This window comes from Perca fluviatilis, chromosome 16, assembly GCF_010015445.1.
Source record: "Perca fluviatilis chromosome 16, GENO_Pfluv_1.0, whole genome shotgun sequence".
NCBI classification, from domain to species: domain Eukaryota; kingdom Metazoa; phylum Chordata; class Actinopteri; order Perciformes; family Percidae; genus Perca; species Perca fluviatilis.
Window position 1 is genome coordinate 22,765,566 of NC_053127.1, and position 22,053 is coordinate 22,787,618.

At 39.8% G+C, this 22,053-nt stretch overlaps 1 protein-coding gene across 7 annotated transcripts in view; it reads left to right on the forward strand.

Annotated features, from left to right (window-relative positions):
• Window positions 1–995: 995 nt before the first annotated feature.
• The window catches only part of LOC120544409 (spectrin beta chain, non-erythrocytic 1), a 49,886-nt gene continuing 28,828 nt past the window's right edge, over window positions 996–22,053 (forward strand). For 3 of the 7 annotated variants that reach the window (XM_039778116.1, XM_039778117.1, XM_039778119.1), the window contains exons 1-2: window positions 996–1,428; window positions 14,677–14,864. In XM_039778116.1, coding sequence (XP_039634050.1) covers window positions 14,708–14,864 — 157 coding nt within the window. In that variant the 5' untranslated portion in view covers window positions 996–1,428; window positions 14,677–14,707. Of the gene's footprint in view, window positions 1,429–14,676; window positions 14,865–19,683; window positions 20,350–22,053 lie in introns of those variants that run through there. The other 4 variants (XM_039778122.1, XM_039778118.1, XM_039778120.1 and 1 more) reach the window with 4 other exon arrangements.

Here is a 22,053-nt window from a genome sequence, read left to right on the forward strand (position 1 = left end):
TAGAGAGACAGACACAGTGCAGATAGAGAATACAAAGACACAAAAATAATGTAGGTGCCTACCTTGGTGCCTGTCTACAGACAGACCACCAGGATGAATGAATCCCTCTCAAGAGTCTAGATCTTTTCTAACTCAACGGCAAAACCATCAAATCACTGCTCTCATATCCCGTTCAACAGAGAAAATCACAAGGGAAAACACTTATCCTAGTCTTGAGGGTCTCTTGCATGAGGATCTTCCAGGGCTTTATGAATAACCCAGATATTGATGACTTCCTTGCTGTCACACACCAACCAGGTGCTGCATAGTGTCTCAGGAATAATTCAGTGCAACAGCAGTTCTCAGATTTGAAAATGATAAAAAGGAATGGAGGAAAACCTGAAAAGAAAAAAGACATCAAGATTGTGGCATTCATGGGTTTTGAATTTCTAGAAATAATTTGTGACTCAATAAAAACTGCTAATATGGGTGAGATGGATAACTAATGTAATCCTCATGATGTAGGCCTATAAGAATATACACTTTATATTTGTAAATACTACCAGGGACCATTAGTTTTTAATTACACTGATGAGGTAAATACATGAAAGCCTCATCCAATATTTTTTTTAAATATCACCAGTTACAAAGGAAATAGTTGGAGAATTTTACAGCTTTGAAGACAATTGATGTGCTCAAATGGGCTGCAGTCCAATGTAGATTGAAGGTGATGCATTCAATGTAAGCTATAATTGTTGTCCTTATTAATTCATGAACTGATTGCAAGCAAAAAGCTGTCTTGAGAGGCTAAACTGAATGGTACGTGAATGTTTCCGTTTTAGCACCAGGGACAGCACCAGATACAGAGCAGGGGTAGAGCATATTCTCTCAGTGTTGTGCAGTCAATGTTGAGAATACTAAAAATGTGCACAGTGTTTCCCATGTGACTGTGAAGGGTCAGCACCCACCCACACACCCCCCTACGCACACCCCTAACTACCACCATCTCGTCCACTTTTTCTTTCTTCTCCCTGTTGAACGGGAGTAGCTACAGGGAGCGGGAGTGAGTGAGGTACGGACGGCCCTTCGGATGCTCGGCCGCGGGGGGAAGAAGAAGAAGAAGCTGCTGCGGATATCCGTCTCATACCTGCCTCAAAACGGGCGCTTCTCATCGCCTATTTTTTCTTCCCCCGCTGACCGTTTTGTTTGAAAGCGAGATAAAAAAAAAGAGCCTGGTTTGGTTTCGTAACGCGCTGCACCGGTAGCAGCGCGGAGGAAAATACATTTTTCGAGGATGCGGATTTAACGGAAAGGCGTTATCTGTGTTACCTGGGATTTTTAACCGTTAAAATTCGAATTAGCTCAGTCGCACGCTTCGGTAAAATATCGCACACAGTGACGCGGTGGTACTAATATTGACAGCCTCTGTAACAGAAGACAAAATAAAGGGTAAGTCTGATTATTTTTATTTTTTTTATTCTTCACCACCAGTAGGCTACCCACTAATAACAAAGCTAATGAGAGATGGGGGTCTGTGATTTCTAGGTGACTGCTGTTAGCTTGCCACTGCTATTAGCTATCCAAGCCAACAGATAACGTTAATGTATCGCAGCTAATGCCATTTTTGAAACTCTGACAGAGATGCCGGTTCAAATAAACTCGTATATAATTCTGGTATGTTCGCTGCCTGGTTGAGAAATGTATCTGAATGCAACGCCTTACGTTAGATCTCCCTGGCCCCTTCTTGCCTTTGTTTGAACCGATGTCAAACGCAGCCACATTTTATCTAACGTTACGTGTTATGTACAACCAGCCTGTGGATCTTTGATTCAGCATCTGCTATTAAACCAACTAAGCCTTGCTGCCTGCCTGCTAGCCAGATTACCCTTGGTGTCTAACCAGTAGGCTATATGCTTAAAGAGTAGGCAGGCATCTTGTAAAGCTGCAGATTTTGCTTTCGACATTGTGGGTAGTGTGGTTATGTTATGATAGGACTGGGATTTACACTGCGTGCCTGGCCTAGACGTGAGTCATAGCAGGGATGCATAAGGTAAAAGTATGTTAAAAGGTTGGCTTACAAGCAAAATCTCATTGAAAACAAAAGCCAATAAACATGTTGCTTTGAAATGTGTTGGTTTGCCACATGCCCATCAAGCAATTTAGGACTATACCTCGTAATTTTGCAGATACTAAGAGCTGACATTTATTTACCGGGGCTACCACGTGTAGAACCGTGTTTCATGGCCCCGAGACATCAGCCCATTGAAACAATGTTATTTTGACAGAAAAAACACATGAGTGTGCATAGTAATGACATTTCATTTTTAGCATCATTCCTGAAGAGCCGTTTGACATTTGAGGTTTTTGTGTACAATAGATGGCAGGTACCACCCGTGACTGAGAGTGGTCATTGGTGATGGAGGGTTATATTGTAGGTTGGTCGATTATTTTTTTTAATTTTTCTCAAATCTATAGGAGAAATCAGAAAAAGAGCACTAAAACACTGTAGGACAAAACTGTACAGTAAGGAGCAGAAGGGTAACAAAACAAGAGGGGATCCCCTTTTAACATGCAAAGGGTTGACCAGCTTGTATCAGTGAAAAACATCTACATTTATGGCATTTAACTCTTCTTGGCTAGAACTATATTAACTATAATATACAGTCTATATAGTGGGGAATTGTTAGGTGTTTTTAAGTACACTTTGGTAATGGCTTTGGCTGTTTTGTGGAACTAAACCTACGTACGGGTTCCCTCTCCTTTACATTACTATCCTATGCCAGTAGTTCTCAATATAACACACATCAGGTTTCCAGCCCACTTCATATTCAATGACTGATTTACACATTGATTGCAAGCTGAATGCAATAAATTGCAGTCATCTAGATGGTGGAATAGAAAACCATAGGTTAATTCTGTAATGTTTAAAATGCCTCCCCCTTCTCCCTCTGCATCTTCATTTCCTTTGTGGCCAGGAAACTGGTTTGTATGGAAGACTAGATTTGACACGACTATATCAATTAAATTGATGTCTAAATATAGATGCATGCTTAACTTAAAAAGACAACGAAATAAGCAATTAAAATGAATTAGGGCCTACCTAATTATTTTAGCAATTGGGTTATAATAATTTCATGTTTACCCATGTCTATATCTTTCCTTTTATTTGTTTCTATACACATTCTTACATTCTCTAAAAAGTGTTCAGCAATCTTTTTATTTACTACCTAAGGTTTGCTTAATGGCTCTTTTTCATTCAGTACTGTGGGGATATTCTAAACTTCTTGTAGATTAAAATATATAATATAATATATCCGGTTACCCTAAAGACAACAATAAAGGATTAATTTATTGAATACATTTGTCAAATGTACACACAACTCTCCACAAAGAGGTCTGGTTTCATTAAGCTTGGAATGGTACCACCAGAGGGCGACATGATGACGTTCCCCTTCCTGTTCACCTTGTTGAAATGATGCTCATGGAGCATTGTCTGCAGGCAGCATTAGGTGTACAGTTGAAGCAGGGCACATACAGTATGTTTAATAATTTACGACGTCCCTTAGGAGCTGTGGCTGAAATATAGCTGTAGAAGCCTACTGTGATATGACTAAACACCAAATGGGGAGATTGCAAGGAAAAAAACACTGTAATTGTGCATCAAAACACACAGTTTACTTGGAATAATTGATCAGCCATTGTCCAGTTCTTGCCATGAGTAGCCTTCGGTCAGATTTTTATGGTGAATCTGACACACACACACACACACACACACACACACACACACACACACACACACACACACACACACACACACACACACACACACACACACACACAAAACTGAATCTGCCTGCTAGGGCAAGTACAACAAATGTAATTGCATGCACACAATATCTGCAGATGTATCGTATATCCATATTGGCAGCTCATGGTGCCATACATGGAACGGAGCCATGTTGAAATACATGCTGGCAAATTAGAATACACGTTTAATTTTTTTTTTGTTGCAAAATTAAAACTCGTCTTTTTCAAATTTGACTTACTAGCAGCTTTATAACATGAGCGCTTATTTGCAAGATGGATGTTGTGTTGAAGAAGTTCTCTCTCAGTTGTATATATTTAGAAAAGGCATATTGATCCAGTTAGCACTGCACAGTGTTCCCAGAAAGAAGATAGCAAAACAAATTAGATAAATGCACTAACATCCTTTTGTTAGACAGTGTGTTTGTTGATACTTCTTGCCTCAATAAATCCTAGTCGGAGGATATTAGACCCTGTTGTTGTGTTCATGGCCACAAGTTAAAATAACTGTAGAGCCTTTTTGATGGAGAGACAGACTGGTTGTGATGATAGACGGATGAGATATGGCTGTTAGCTGGCTGGCTAGAGGAACAGCACTTGACAATGGCGTGGGGCTGTGAATGTGGGCCCCCCATAGTGCTGATTCTCAAAATCCCACTTGAACAAGCTTTTTTCAGTTCCTGCCTTTCACACTTCCATTGTGCTGCAGTGAACCATATCACTAACCCAGTGAACACCTTGCAATTCTTCATTTAACATTTTTATTTTTTAGGTCTGTGGAGTATAGTGAAAGTTTAGTATCGTTAGATATTTTATGCATGTATTAATCCAATCATTCACATGCGGTTGTGTCCAATGTAAACCCCTGAAAGCCACTGATGTTGGCATGTCTGCCCTGTGTTGTGAGGCCAGAGAGTGATCATAATGACTTGAGGAATGTTGTTTTTGTTTTTAAATCTGCTTCCATAAAGTAAACAATTGAAAAGGCACTTGGCACTCCATCCTCTGTGAGAGCTATAACAGACACAAAAGCTTTGGGAAAATGCATACTTTAATAAAATAAGAAACAAGTCTGGTCTTGGTCAAAAGGTTTTACCATTCCGTAAAACGAGCACTTCAAGGGGACCAGACATTTCTACAACCTGTGTATGTAATATTTTTTACAAGCTGGAATAATTCACATTGGTTTGTCAAGATAAGACTAATAAATTTGACATTCTGAGATATATTTGAGGTTTTCACTCACTAGACCATACCAATGTATTTAAAAAAGTAGGTCATCACCATGAATATTGCACCATCTTTAAAACAAAGCAAGGCAGTATGTACATCATCAAAATTATCCCCATAAAAATTGAACTTATTTTGTGTAACATAAGATTTATTTAATCTTAAAACCATCTGAGGTCAAATAAACTGAAGAACTGTCCTGAACGACAAAAAAAACCCCGTTTTTTTTGCATCTATAATTTAACAGCAGCCAACGAGTGAAGTAGTTTCAAAGTTATTTCAGTGAAGAACATACGGTAGTTGACGTGCAGTTTTCTGTCCATACAACAGGCTTCAAATCAGCTTTTCATGAAAATTATTTTAACTGTAGTGCACTGCGTGATACACAAAGTTGAAATCACAAACACAGTTAATTTTCAATAGTTCAGGAGAGGGAAGTCCACTCATCTACTATATGTTTAATAATGTCAGAAAAGAAGACGGGGAGAAAGAATAAGGGCCTTACAGGGGCACACATGGCAGGAGCTGGACATAGCCAACCAAACAACCATCTGAAAAGCATGCTCTCTTTTTCAAAATTGATGTAGGCCATTTACAGTATGGTACTTCATGTACTATTAAAGCTATTTAAAGTATGCACTTAATTAATAACTCCACCATTTTAAAGATTAGGTCATTGGAAGGAATATGTTTCACGTTCAGTGCCTCTTGCGTGGGCAGACTTTTCATGCAGAGGCAGAAATTCTGAACAGTTGTTGCACCTCTGCTTCACAGGGTCACAAAATGTTGCACACCCCCTCAGGAATCTGAAAGCGGAATATTTCACTGCCAAATCAAGAAACTGCTATGCCAAGCAATATTTCGGAGTTTGACCTGAGGCAGTATTTGTTTATTTGGATAATCATAAAAAAGGAATTGTTTGCAATTAGCTACCTCTAACACAATGCCATTCATTCTGTGTGTTCAGTTTGTTAATCTATGCCTTTTTGGGATAGACTACTCTGAAATTACAATTATTAACTACAGTATGTTAATAGTGCTGCAAGAAGAGTCACAAGTCATTACTATTTCAAGCAGCAGCTATTTTACACCACCACTGGAACATCAGGCTGGTGATCTTTAATGCATGCTATCCTCCATTCTATCCCAATGATTCCTCTTTCATTCTACTGTTAACTGGCAACCAAATGAACATATTTTATCAAATGATTTAAGCATTCATTGAATGGTATTGATAAACTGTAACAAACTCTGTCAGGCAGGCACTATGATGCTAAAGGAAAATAAAACTCTTCCATATTGCACCTTTTTTAAAGTCTATTGGAAAAAAAGGAAAGCAAAACCAAAAATATAAAGCACCTCTGATACAAAAAAACCCTCTAAAACATGCACATAGGCTGTTGATGTTGAGGCGGCAGGATTTGTGGGGATCAACAGATGGTTTGAGTGAGCCTTTTGATCAACCATGCATCAGCATCACCATGTACGCGTGCACGCACACACCCACACACACTAGCAGACCTGTAGGCATGCTGACAGTGCTCACGCTTGCACTTGGTCTTATGTGTTTCAAAATGGCAAGAATCAGTCCGCGGTGGGTTAGCCTGATCTGCATGAATATTTTATTCACTGATGTTTTTAATTTGGATTGTGGAAGCCCTGAAGGTTGATGCTGCCACTGGGACTTCTAGCCAAATATAGGCTACTTCAAAACACAGGCTAAACTCAGGACTAATTCAGCAACCGTAGCAGGACAGGACAAAATGAAATGAAAGTTAGAAGTAGACCTATTATAGTCTAATGCTCTGGGTGGGCCAGTTGGAGGAAGGTTATGACATTTTAACTTCACTGTAAAGCAAGTTTACATCTTTTTAAACTTCTGAGATGCATATTTGTATCAATGGAATTATTACGGATTATTCTTCAGGAAATACTCTTGATAGTTCAGCTGTGAAATGTGTTCCTTGTACTGATTGTTCACGCATGCTTCTCATTGACAAAGATAAACAAATGCTGCTTGGAGGTGTAGGACAGACGATGTTTATAAATCAGACGCTCCCTCATTGTCCATGGAGTAAATGAAGGATATAGTAGTACCTACCTCAATGATACCATGTGCAGTCCTGCTTTTCTCATTCCTTGACTGACGAGAAAGTTGTAAATGTAAACCGATTTTGATTAAATTGTCTACAATGATAGGGGTATTTAAGAATACTTGAAGTGATTTGCCACAATTGTTGTATTCTATTGATTGTATTCAAATACGGTGTAATTTGACATTTATTATATACCATTGTGTTATTTACAGAGCTGGTGCCCAAAACCGAAGTAACATGTCTATGTCCATGTGTGGAGGGCATGCTGGTCGCTTGAGTGTTTGATGAATGTGATGCTACAGGTCAACAAAGGACCTCTGCTGTCCTATTCAGCAGGGCATTCAGGACAGGATCAGCAGCATGTGGAGGGGCCTCTGATGCATATGTGTCTGGCTGCCTCATTTCTGCAAACAGGAAAGGCTCGAACCGCTGGCATTAACTCTCTGCTGACTCCTCTATTGTATGGGGCCAGTTTGGCGGGGCAGGCTTTGTGCGATACATTTTGGCATCTGCCTCCAGGCTCGTCTGAGTATGACAGACAGGCAACACAGAGGTGCCACCTCAGCTTGAACTCATTAAAATTTGCTTATGTGAAGCATTTGGCTGCTTTACAGTCATAATGATATGTTTTCAGTAAAATATTTTAAACTTAACAATTGTGTATTTTGAATGCCAGTATCATACTGTGGCTTTTGGTAAGAGTTATATGACAAGGTGATAGCTCCTTTTGTTTGGCATTGCAGGGTTTGGTTGTGTGTTTGTGTGTCTACCCTATTCCCCTGGTTCACGGTGGCAGTGTGGCTGGCTAATGTGCACAGGCCTAATTCCCTCTGGGTGACTGATTGTGGGCTCTATTTCTCTGTTCCTCTCTCCCTGATTAACGGGTGCGGTGACAAACAGACCAGCTGGGCAAAGGGAAGCAGCTCTGGGAGGGGAGGAGGGATAGCGGAAAATGAGACAGAAAGAGGTGGTGGCACTGCCTGTATCATGCTGCTGGCTGTGCCCTGCTTTCTGTGTCACTCAGTCTGTGCCGGTGTCACTCTGCTGTGAGCGATCGTCTGATGTGTGTCTGCCCAGTCACAAGCTGGGGTTTTGCCTTGAGGCATTCCTCTGTGTCCCACATTCACTCTTTCCTTTCACGATTCCCTTTTCCACAATCTCTATTCTTCTGAACGGTCACACTTTCAGTACATGTCCTGCTTTCCTATTTTAAGTTTAGAGAAAGCATAATACTGTCATGTTTGAAAAGGTTAGACTCCATATAGGCCATGCCTTGTTAGCTCGAGGATATTTCATAACCATATGGAAGACATACTAAACCCTGCAATGTTGCCCAGCTATTGCAATAACAGGCTAATAGTAACAGCAACACTTAGTCATTTTATATTTGTTTTTGTTGGTCTTGATTGCACTAGTTTTCTGAGAGTAATTTTTCAAAGGCATATCGACATATGAAGCACTCTCAGAGATAAAAAATTAAATCTTTCATTACATTACGTCTCTTTTGTCATGTAGGCTATTTGTGGATTAGACCTTGAAGGGATTTCCTTAATAGAACCTCTTTATGCCCCCCTTTTGTGCCACATCTGTCTGTCTGACTGCCTGCCTGCCTGCCTGTCTTTTTTTCCTGATATGAGCAGTATTTTTTGGAGGTTGCATTGCAGCAGCTTTGGGGCTAACATTTGATGTCCCTAAGTTTGTGTTTGGAAGACATTTTACCCATGCATGCAAGGAGCAATGCAATGCATTTTTTTTTAGCTTTGCAGAGCAAGGTTACAGTTTAGGGGTTCTTTTTCTGTCTCTGATTTGGTTTCTCTTTGGGAGGCAATTGTATGTCAGGTAGCAGGTGTTGATATACTGACACACACATGCTGAGGAGTGGGTGGATTTGTATGTGTGGCTTTTAGAAGCCCTGTGGAAGTGTGTCTGTGTGAGGGTTGGTGATGGGGGTGTAGGTCAGCTCAGCTTGCGTGTGTGTGTGTGTGTGTGTGTGTGTGTGTGTGTGTGTGTGTGTGTGTGTGTGTGTGTGTGTGTGTGTGTGTGTGTGTGTGTGTGTGTGTGTGTGTGTGTGGGAGGATGAGTACAATAGGTTGTATCATAGTAGGTCAGGGGATTGTTTGTCTGATCCATTGAGGGGCGATTAGTGTAGTCACTGAGCAGAGCCTCCTCCTACTGACAACAAGGGGTGGAGTGCCCTCTATTTGCCACTGCCAGACTCTTGTGACTTCACTGACAGATTGCCATGGACTTCATTGCTGCCAGAGTGTGTCCTCTTTGTGGCTCTTGCTTTTAATGCCATGATGTTTTGGTTGTTTAAGCTGCATGGAAATCTTACCTTTGTTAGCCGCACCACACCATAATAAGTTGCGTGGTGTAGTAGTAGTAGTACAGTAGGCTGGCCTGTGGTTTATTATTTATTCATTCGCTCCATAATTTGACAGTGATGTTAAGGAGAGTGAAAGTCATCAAAATTCCTGTTTGTGGACTGACTGTGTATTCAACATAAATAAGGGACAAAAGAATAAACACACTGACTAGCCTAAGTGTCAATACTCTTTCGAAACCACGTGTTTCAAATGATACGATCTATGTTCATTTTATATTCAATAGTATCAAAAGTACTGAAGCTATGAAAAAACAGATCTACAGTCAGATTTTCAGTTAAACAATCACATTATTACAAATGTGTTTGTAAGTGTTGTGGCCTTTTCTGTAACCGCACTGTGCAGGTTGAAAATAAAAAAATATATCTTTTTGCTGTTGGTATGGTACTATTGAATCGAAGTTTAAAATTCTGTTTTCGTGACCACCTTAACACACACACACACACACACACACACACACACACACACACACACACACACACACACACACACTCTCTCAAGGGGGTCGAGACAATAGCCAACTCCTTGGGTGCCAGTGTGTGGGGAGGTGACAGATTGGGGGGCAGTGTGGAGGCGTTGTTCTGTCTTCTTCTCTAATCCCTGCATTTAGATTCTATTCCCAGGCCACTTCTTAATCTGCCACTAATAGGATTTGCCAAGCTTCTGTTTTATTTATTTTTATAGCTAGAATGTGTGTGACTTGTTTGACTTGTAAAGTGTACGTTAGGGTACAATGCCATGGTCTGCTGATTAAAAACTGAAGCCAGTGATATTTGAGAAATATATACCAAAATCTATAGATGTTAAATAGTATGAGTAGTACATTTATTTCTATGTGAAAGACAATTTTTTTATGTATATTTTACATCGTTTATTATTAGTGTTTAAGTATCTGTTGTATGCATTGCAGAATTATCTGTGTTTGACTTCAACAAAATCTCAGCCTCTGGTTAATAAAATCCTATTTTAAAACAAAGCCAAATGCGTCCTGGTGGCCTAATGGATCTATACAGATACTGTACACTGCCAGTGAACAGCTAGGTTGGGCCTATTTTGTATGTATGTATGTATATATGTATATATGTATATGTGTATATATATATATATATATATATATATATATATATATATATATATATATATATATATATATATATATATATATATATATATATATATATATATATATATATATATATATATATATATATATATACATATACTCATACACATACATACATACATACATACATACATACATACATACAAAATAGGCCCAACCTAGCTGTTCACTGGCAGTGTACAGTATCTGTTCTGGCAGCTGCCTGTTATTGATTTCCAGATTTGATTAAGAGGATGCATTGACTTTTATGACATACCTATTCCAAGATTGGTCCTAGCAGAGGCATTACTGACAACTTTGCATTCAGCCAGATAAATCTCTGTCATCAGCTGTTATTGCGTTTCTCATTCACACCTCAAGGAAAAGAGAAAACGGAGTATGAATACATAGCCTCATTAATGTGATATGTTGTGTAGCTGGCCTACTTAATCTTCTCTAGAGCACCACCTCGTTTGATTGCTAGAATCTCTTCCTTCCAGTCTCACACTGTAGTGCAACATAATCTAACCTAGATCAAACTCATCATGACCAACATGATGGAGAGAGTTATATGACCAAAATGTGAGGACTGCAGTTTCCATGCAATAAATGAACCTTGAACCAAAGGACATGGTTAGCAGTCCTCAGTCATGCTTTGCCTAAAGAATACCTCCTCACAAAACCTCTGGCTTTGTTCTTTTTTTTTTACCACCGTCCTCTTTCTCATCCATCATCAACTTACAAGTCGGCCACAGCTGCTAGACACAACAAAAGATAAACTTACAGGTATTAGCAAACTGACTACTCAACCTTGCCTATAAATCTGTTCAATGCTCTTAAACAAATGGCCCCAGTTAGTTAATGGGTCTCTGGTGGGGGCTTTAATCTTAATGTAGATCCCCCATTGGGTGCTATAGTGCATAATGCTAAGGACAGGATCGGTCTGATCATGTGCAGTTAGTGTTGTACATGTTTTTAGACAATGGAAGTTAAGGTGCTTTTATTGTCAATACTTATGCTTACAGGCATGTAAAGAAAATAATGAAATACAGTGCTCCAGGGCTGTAGTGCAATATCAATCAATCAATATACAGTATACTGACATACATTTTTGAGGTGTGATGTATAGGAATCTATTCAGACTTAGTATGTTTTTATCTGAATGCATGTACAAGATATCAGATTGTCTCGCCTGCTTCTGTCAGCTGAACTGGGTTAACATCCCTTTATCTGTGTGAAGTTAAAGATCCATCAATGTTACCAAGCTTATAGTGCTTTCCTTAACTTCAAGAATATGATGTTATGGGAATATGTTTTTGACATAAAATATTTTAATGGGATACAAATTTACGCAGTCTGTGGCAGCCAATTTAAGCATGCACACGCATATTAGCAAGTGTAGTACGTTTCTACTAAAATGAATAAAGAGGACAAGGGGCATTTACTCCTGGCATAAGTTAAAATATGTCCACAAAATACAGAGACTCAACCAGTTGGGGAAAGGGGGTAGGACTGACATTGTTTATGAATGATTGTTGCCAAATGAGGGCACCCTTGTTGTTATAACTGGATGCTGAGTTGAAACAATCAGCAGGATAGGTGCAATGTTGCATGGCTAGCAGCGAGTGCAAGGACTGGGACTGAGAAAATAAAGTGTTTTATTTGGTGGGTTTTTGACCACTAGTAGGCCTACATAGTAGGGTTGGGCAATATATAAATATTATATCGACATCAATATATGAGGCTCATATCGTCTTAAATTTTGGACATTGTAGTATCGTGATATGACTCAAGTTTTGTCTTTTCCTGGTTTCTCAGGCTGCATTACAGTAAAGGGATTGGATTTTTGTTTTTTGTTTTAGCTGTTCTATTATTTCCCTTTACCCACTTAGTCATTATATCCACATTATTGATGATTATTTATCAAAATCTCATTGTATAAATATTTCGTGAAAGCACCAATAATCAACCCTACAATATTGCCACAATATCAACTTCGATGTATTTGGTCAAAAATATTGTGATATTTGATTTTCTCCATATCGCCCAGCTCTACTACAGAGCATTGTTTTGATGAGCATGTCCCCATCAAGCGGCAACTTCCAGGCCTGAAAAGTGAAGCCAATGCGTAAGTGCCTTAATTCTATCTCATTTCCAGCAAGTAGCGACTCCACAGGCTCCAAAAAAGAAGTCAGTTTCTATAGAAGTCAATAGAGACAGAACACATCTCGTCATACTCCGAAAGCCACTCCCACTGGAGGGGAAAACAATTGGCGCCACAATATGCAACTAATGGCTGGAATCCTAACAAAGTGCCTGTAGCCAGCTAAAAACAAAAGTTATGGGTTCTTTACTTTGTTGGTAGTGTATATCACCACACAGCATCTTTTAGGCATTCTTCTGTTTTTTGCTAGCAGACGGAATTGATGAGGAGGCATCTTCACGCAATACAAATGTAGAGCCAAAAGTTGTTCATTTAGTCAATCAGTCATGATAGAGCAATGCTTATCCATGGCAACTTGTTTTTGGGTGTTGTACATGTTTTCTTCCTAAACTTTGACCCTCTCACTGTGTGTTTTCACTTTATCAAAGTTAATTTGAACATTTTGGTCAATCAAACATGTCTTGTTCAACATCCTGCCAATCAAGCTAGCTAGCTAGTGCTTTTTTGCAGCTGCTGCCGTGGTCCTGCTCGATGCCCTGCACTGCTACTACTATTATTTCTAGTTACTGTGTAGTTGTATTATCTTTATTGGTACTATAATTGTCACTGTTCATCATACCAACTGCTATTTCTCCATATATCTGTATCAGTGTCTCTGTGTCCCAATCGGCAGCGGCAGATGGCTGCCTACCAGGAGTCAGGGTCTGTCTAAGGTTTCTGCCTGTAAAAAGGAAGTTTTTCCTCGCCACTGTCACACCAAATGCTTGCTCTTTGGGGGAAATTGTTGGGTTTCTACCAGCATGTGCACGTGCATGCCATAAGCAGTACATAATGGAAACCAAAGAACAGCTGGATGATACATTGGCATACTATTGATATTGTGACAAGCCAGATATTGTCTGGGGATTTGGGTTATTGTAATGTGAAATAGTTAACTTTTGTTTTTCCTCTGGTGACTCAATACCAATTAATGGATAGGCATTTCCAAGCTTAATCAACTGTTTCCAAGCTAAGTGAAATAACCAATGAATGTCACTTCCTGTTAAGTTATCATCCACATGCGCGCCTGGTTAGCTCACCTGGTAGAGCGGCACCCATATATAGAGGTCTACTCCTCGACGCAGTGGCTGCAGATTCGACTCTGACCTGCGGCCCTTTGCTGCATGTGATTCCCCTTCTCTCTCCCCTTTCAAGTCTAAACTGTCCTAAATAAAGGCCTGAAAAAATAATCTTAAAATTCTTTACATATTGCTGCATTAATACATTACATGTTGATATTCAGGCACTTGAATTTTTTATATTTGACTCTTTCAATACTACCACCCAGGCCGAATGCACTATGCGGCTGTGTGTGTGAACTTGTGTTTGTACTGCTGTACATGTGCAGTGGTTTTGCCTGCTAGGTTTCTTATATCACCATTGTCATCTGTGTGTGCGGGGTAAGCTTTATAGGTTTTGGGCATGTGCAAGTCAAGATCTAATCTGTGTAGATTGAGGTTGTTTTTGCCCTCAACACTCAGGCTAAAATTAGATTACTGCTTGTTGCCCTAGCTTACAGGAGCAGTTATATTAAATTATGCGTTCGCTAACTGAACAACTTCATGACAGTTGCTGAGCTTATCTCAAAGTTTTTATCTCCCTACACACTCCGGCAGTTATACTGTCTAAGCTGTTATTTGCATATGACTGTCATTTGAGCACATAAAACTTGAGTGCAGCTGTGAGGAGAGGGTGTGTGATCTGTGTTACAGTGCATCATCTGACCTTGGATGAAATAGAAATAGATTTGCAGTTCGCAAACTGAATCTTCCAAACATTCCAAGGGTCAGTCTTGTGAAGTTTCTGGTATCATGAAATGTCCTCTCCCTTCTATGCACTGACTTTGGATGCTTTTGTTTTTCTGTGTCTGAATTTTAGGTTGAATGTGTTTTCCTCCAGCCTAGGCATCATGAGCACCATCTCGCCGACGGACTTTGACAGCTTGGAGATCCAGCAGCAGTATAATGACATCAACAACCGCTGGGACCTGGCAGCAGAAACTGACTGGGATAATGAGAACAGTTCTGCACGCCTCTTTGAGCGCTCACGCATCAAGGCTCTCGCAGGTATGCTACACTTCAGGCCCCACCAACGTAGATGTTTGCATGGTGTCAATATGCAGTATGTGTACTGTAGGTGTGCAATGATGATTGACAAACATTTGGTTCTTTTTGAAGCATTATTTATTCTTTTGTCACAATTTGCTAAATCTGCACAAATCTAATAAGGCTCTGTAGACTTAGGAACCAACTTTATTCTTTTCTGTCCCAAAAGACAATTCTCTCTTTATAGGGCAAGACAGAAATACTTCCAAAATGGGGACAAAGCCAGGCAACTGTATAGTCAATTCACCTCAGAGCAATAAGTGTGATGGAATGTGGTGTTGACACTAGACTTTAGGGCTAAGTGTGGGGAAAATCCTCCATCAGTATTGCAACACTTAAAGATAAGACAAGACAAGGCAGCTTAATTTGTATAGCACATTTCAGCAACCGGGCAATTCAAAGTGCTTTACATACAAATGATTAAAATACAAGAATAAAAGTTACAGCGCAGTATAAGAAATTAAACCTTAAAGAGCAGTTGAAACGTTTACAAATATAAAAGCAGATAAAATACAAGATTTTATGCTGCTAGTATGGGACAATGTATAAGCCGTTGCTCTATACACGTAATCCAGCCGCAATCCTTGCTGTTCCCAGAACGTGCCGGTCCCACCGGTAATTTCTCTTTATATGCTTATATAGATTTTCATACAGTTTCAACAATGCAACTTCAGTATAAGAAATTAACAATTATTTAAAGAAAGGCAACATCAAAAAAGGTCTTCAGTATTGATGTAAAAGAACTGAGAGTTGTGGCAGACCTGCAGTTTTCCAATCAATAATCTAAAATGTTTATAATGTTTTTCTGTTTTCTTAAGTCCCTTTATGTTCTGGCTTTTTCCGAAACAACCATTACATGAATGTACAAAGAGTATCCAGTGTTTCAATGTGTTTTTTTTGTGCCGGAGCTCTGCATCAGATTTCATGCTATGCCCAGACAGGGGCCTTAATGAATTGAATGAGGAGGCTGCATTTTTTGATACAATGTTGGTCAGAGCCAAGTGGCAACCACCAGTGCTAAAATATTAAGCCAGTGCGGAAGTTCAAAAAACTGCAGTTTGAGTGGCCACTTGAGGCTGGCTCCAAAAGCGAGCAAATCCTCATAGACCCCGATGTTAAAATGGGGATCTATGTTTTTATAACTCACCCGTTTAATTATATCAAAGTCCAGCATAATTAAGGGCGTGCCACTTTGAGTGACAGGTGGCCTGCTGTCACAGGAGGCGAGCATAGACTGTGGGCTTCATTCAGCCCGCCACAGCTCCATCCATGCTACACCTCTTTGCCTATTTTTGGATAAGCCGACATCAGGCACTGCCAAGAGGTTGACTGCCCACTTTAAGCTTCATTTTGGCTCATTTTGGCACCTAAGGGTGACGTTACAGAGACAACGTCCATATTTTATAGAGTCTATGTTCTGAACGTAGCTTTATTCCCCACCTTACTCACCTACCCTTGAGAGTCTTGACATCCTTCCAAGCTGTGCAAGTGCATGTCTATTGGCCAGCCTGTTCTGTTGAGAGGTTCCAACTAATGTGACCCAGGTGAAAATCCTAATGGCTCTATTAGTTGTTGTAGTACATCCTGTGTGTGTGTGTGTGTGTGTGTGTGTGTGTGTGTGTGTGTGTGTGTGTGTGTGTGTGTGTGTGTGTGTGTGTGTGTGTGTGTGTGTGTGTGTGTGTGTGTTTGTGTGTGTGTGTGTGTGTGTGTGTGTGTGTGTGTGTGTGTGTGTGTGTGTGTGTGTGTGTGTGTGTGTGTGTGTGTGTGTGTGCATGCTTATTTATCTACCCTACGTGCTTATTTATCTACCCTACCTTCCCAGTTACACATTTGACAGATAAAAATCTATGTTGATAATAGTGAAAACAAGTTGCAGTATCACGGAGAACCCAGCAGAGGGGAGCAACAGGCCCCCACACACACACACACACACACACACACACACACACACACACACACACACACACACACCCCATTCTGATGATCTTTGAACACTGCTGTAGTCAAAGTAATTCTGAAAGATAAACCTTATTTCACTTACAAATACAACCTGACTCATTTCCTCATGCCAACAGGAAACACACTTTGGGTGTTGCCTGGTTGTGTACGCATTGTACTGTATTTAAAGATGTACTGTATCTTGCTGTGATATAATTATGGTAAGCAACAGAGGACTGTAATTGTGTGTGTGTGTCTGTCTGTCTGTCTGTCCATGGGAATACCTGTGATACCATCTCCGTTTGACATGTATGGGCTTCATGTGCACATTCTTTGACATGCTGTAGCAGGTATTTTCCCCTAGGCCTAGCTCCTGCCCACCTTTTACAACTCATCAACAGATGTCAAGACCTTCAACATTCTGTGAGCTGCTGCTTACTTACACTTCTTTCTCTCACAGTCTCTCAATTCCACCGTCTCTGCATTTCTCTCTGTAATATGATTGCCTCATTACCTGGGGGTTCACACCTTAAACAGTTTCAGTCTGTTGTATACATTTTGCTTCTGGTGTGACAGTAGCAGCTGCCACTTGTTTCACAGTAGAGAGCTTCCCCTCTGTTAAAATAATTGTAATTTGCATAAGTAACCACTTATCTACTGTCCTATACTTTGTGAGTAGCAAGGTGAGCAGTGTAAATTTGCCTTTTTTATGCAGCGCCCACTTTCACACTCAAACAGTTACATGTATTTACTTGTGGAAGCTTCCACAGTAGGACAGAGCTAAGCTTTTGTACGTTAAAATTAATCTGTATGCCTTTTTATAAAAACTGTTACTGGAATTTTAAACAATGTATCCACATCATTATCCAAGACATGGCAAATCGGTTACATCTGGAAACCACCAATCAAGACATAGACCATGCCTATATATTTTATGTATATATAAAGAACTAAGAAATGCATGAATAATAGACTATCATATCAATTCACTGCCTCACATTTGGTAAATATAGGGACTAAGACTTGAGTGATTGTGGGATTCTCATGAGAAATCAAACATGCTTACTTCAGAGGTATTACCCTTCAGATCAGATATTTACTTCCAGCGTTTTGGAGTAAGGTCCAGACTTTTGCCGTCCTTCGGGTCCCTGGAAGTGGTTGTGCTGTAGGATGCGTAAAATTTACATGCTCAGCAATAGATCTCTCCTTTCTCCCTCTGGTTGTGCTTACTCCCCCGCAGCTTCAATCTTTTCGTCTTTCTCATCTGTATTCATTCACCACACCAGCCATTATTAATTATCGTTAATTCCAGTTTGCTCAATGCAGGAGATTGTCCCACTTGACCCTTTGGCAGACTTTCTCACGGTTTGTTTACATATTTCACAAGATTCTGAAACTAACTGTTAATCCTAGTATCCAATGGGTTTATTTCCAGAAGACTGGTTTTATAGGGAGGCAACTGGCCTAACATAATATGTTAAGACACATATGCCAGACACACAAACCTGCCATCACATCTGCCTCTCATGTTAATAGGGATGGTGATGTTTGATATATGCCCAATGGGATCTTAAATGGCCATTATCAGTTTACCAGGTCTCTGCTCTTCATTTCTCACTGCATGTGACCACTGCATAGCCTCTGTTCCTCAGAAGGAAGTGTGTTCTCTTTGGATCTCATTAGTCCAGTCCCCTTCCATAAACACCCAGTCGCAGAAGGCCCGGAGCATTTGGTCCTCTAATGAGACCCATCCAGATGCTCCCCGCTCATCAGGACAAGCTAAGATCAATAAAAACAACCAGGCCTTTTTACAACTGCACCCTGACCAGACCAAAAGCCGTCGTCTAATAAGAAAGGTTGTGACCTTAGTCCTCACTGTGTTTACAATCTTGTGTAATTTTTGCACACTCACAGGCATTTAGTGCAACTTTTAGGGTTGCACTTTTTAGGGTGTTAATTAGCAGCTGCAAGAAAGAGAGTAAACCTTCCATTTATTAGGTTATTTAACTTTCAAAATATATTTACTTTATTTCCATTTATTATTACACAGATTTAAATAAATACTGCTTTATTATTGGCGTTGCATTATGGAGCACAGTCACGAAAGTCAAGTGTACATAAAATTCTTGAGAATCTGAAATATGCAGTAAAAGTCTGTAATTAAGGTTCATAAGATGTTCCTTCTTCAGCGATGGAAGCAAATAATTGTTTTGAAACTTTCAAATCTCAGCACAATTTAAAATAAAAGTAAATTTTCCTTCATTGTTTGCATGCAAACAATCACTTAATTTGACCGTGGAAAAACAATCAACCATATTAAATATTTAACAAGATGTGCCATACATCATTTTTATATTTGTCCCTAATCTAGTAAGAAATAAAATGTGTGATTGCAGTGTAATTCTATAATTGTTTTAGACGGGTAATGACTCACTTCCACCCCCATGCCTGTCTAACCATCTGCCTGACAAACGAATGAACAAGTTCATAATTTCAAATCTTGTTCAGACAGGAAAGAGCTGGTTGTGTTATTGAGGCGTTCTCAACAACTTCCTTCCTGTCTTAACGCCTTATCATACGGCAGAACCCGTAAACAGAAAAAGGGAGAACAAGTCTTGTCTTAGAGAGTAAAAGAAATAAGAACTACGCAGCAAGACAACAGGATAAGAAGGTGATGTACCTTCTTGGCAGGCCACACCCCGTTGCTCCCTGGAATTAAGGTAGAGTTGACTAATCCGCTTCAAGCAACGCTGAGCAGGAACTCTAATGGTTTAGTCCACCTCTACACCTCCTCCCTGCCCTCATCCTGCTACTGTGTTGTTCCTTTGTGCTCCTCCCTGAAACACACCTTATGCAAATGACACAATTTTCAGACGGCACAGCAGGCTTTGTTTACACAGCTATCCGACTGCAGCCGGTTAGCCTGCTCTGCTGCGCTCTGCTCCAGCAAATGCGTGTTCAGAGTTTGGAGGGAAGGAATAGTCAGTTGTGAACTTCAAGGGAGTGCTACCAAAAGTTTTTACTTTGCACAGGGGCCACAAGTGCGGTGAAATTCTTCACAAGAGGAGGTGAAACAAGAGAACAAATGATTCTTTGAAAAAAAAAAAAAAAACTCCACCGTTGCACTGCTGTATTTTAATTGGACAAGGTGGGACATACACTGGAAGAAGAAAAAAACAGGCGGCAACATTTTTAAGCTAGTGTTGTGCTTTACTGAGGCACAGCATTGAGGGAATCTAAAAGAGGATATACAAAACTTTTTTCTTCTGGAGAACCATCTCAAGGATTTGATACAGTTTTAGTGGGAAAGGTTGCCTCCGCTGTGCTATGCAGGAGAACTCCCATTCACTCTGTATCTGAGAGGAATATTTAGGCAAGAGATCCAAAAAAAAAAAAAAGGCCATGGAGTTGGGCCGCAGGGACAGAGAGCCCTGCTTGTCCCCTGCAGCATTTGTTAATCAGGTGCAATACTCTAACATTCTGGAGGGAAGGTTTAAACAACTGCAAGGTAAGAGTTAAATTGACCTGTCGATATAGTTGAAAGGAAAATTTCATTCTGTTTAGAAATTTGTAATATACCTTTTTATCCAATGGTTTGTTTTGGTTAGCTAAGCCAATACATTTGAATTGTATTGATGTCACAGGTTAGAGCCTTAAATTCTTTGGTGTGTGGCTTATGGAAAAAGTTGTTAATGTAAAACGTTAAGACTGTCTTGGGGTGAAAGGTGTTACCCTTTAACACACATCCTGTTTGTTGAAATATTGAGTAGAATTGGACTATTTGGCTAGTGCTATAGTGGTAGTCCTACAGGTGCTCTGGGTTGTAAATGAGTCCCTAGCAATAGCTCAGCATTTTTCTGTCATAAGTGATTTTAAATATGAGCGGTTGAAGAGACTCTTCTCAATTTGGTACTATTTAGTGCTCAATGATGAGAGAATCTAAGAGAGCCACACAGTAGACTTCAGCTCAGCTCTAAAGCAGGCAGTCTGGCACCTGATCACTGGGCCACCTGTCCTTTCTCTTATCTTATTACAATGTGCGGCTCTGTCTCTGGCTAAAGCCTGTCAGGTCCTACAAACAGAAATCACAGAGGCCAGTGGTTGTGACATAGGACTTAGAAAATGATGTGGGACTAAAGTGCAATCCCCCCTAAAACGTAGTCTAAAACTTGGTAGGTGATTCATTTTAAGGGAATCCTGTAACTCCTCTCAGTTTCTGAACTAACATCTGTACATTCTTATGTTAAATGGAAGTAATGTTAAACCCTCTTTTAGGCTGTGTGAAGGTTTTTGTTTGATCACCATGTGTTCCTGTTAGAATGATGTATTACCATGTGGCCTTTTCCTGTGAACTTTAGTCACAGGCCACAAGATAAAGTATTTGCACTAGCTGAGTACAGGCTATAGTGTATGAAACTAGCATTGAGTCAGTGGTGCGCACGAAGAGCACATTGTTTTGCTAGTTTCCGGTCCCTCCCCTGGTTGCTGTCTGGAACCGAGAGCTGTCTTTAGAATTTACTTGAGGGGCATGTCTACTTTTGTATGTTTGACATTCTTGTAGTGGACCAACAATATTTCACCTCCAATATTAAGCAATATCTTCATTGCCACTGAGGAAAAGATTGGTCTGCTAAAAGAACACGCATGTGTCTGTAAAATTTATGACTGAATAAAAAAAAATGTCTACACCTCCACAGTGACGGCATCAATGCTCTTGACTAGAGAAAAGACCTACAGAAGAGAAAGTATTTTCTACTCTAATGCATGAAGATTTACAACACTGTCACATTTAGCTGTGTAACCTCACGCACAAAGAAGCTAAGGATACAACTTTTTTCAGAAAACCTTTAACTCATTGTGTAATTTTGAGGGGTTAGTGATCAATTTTTTAAAAAAAAAAATTTTAAAAAAAAGTTTTAAAACGGAACTCACTATTTACGCTGATTATAAATTTTTTTTTTTTTTTTTTTATGATTTATGTTCTTCAGTTTTTTTTTTTAATTTTTTTTTGGAGTTGCTCTAAATATACTCACTCACACACACAAACACATTTTGGCAACACCCACTTGTATTTCCAGTTTGACTAGCCTTGAGGCTCATTCTTTGTTTAACTCCCGATGAACTAGAAGATGCAATAGTTTGGTATCCACTTTACACAAATGGAAACATTCAGAAAATTGTTTTATATGCATGCAAACCATACGTTATTTTT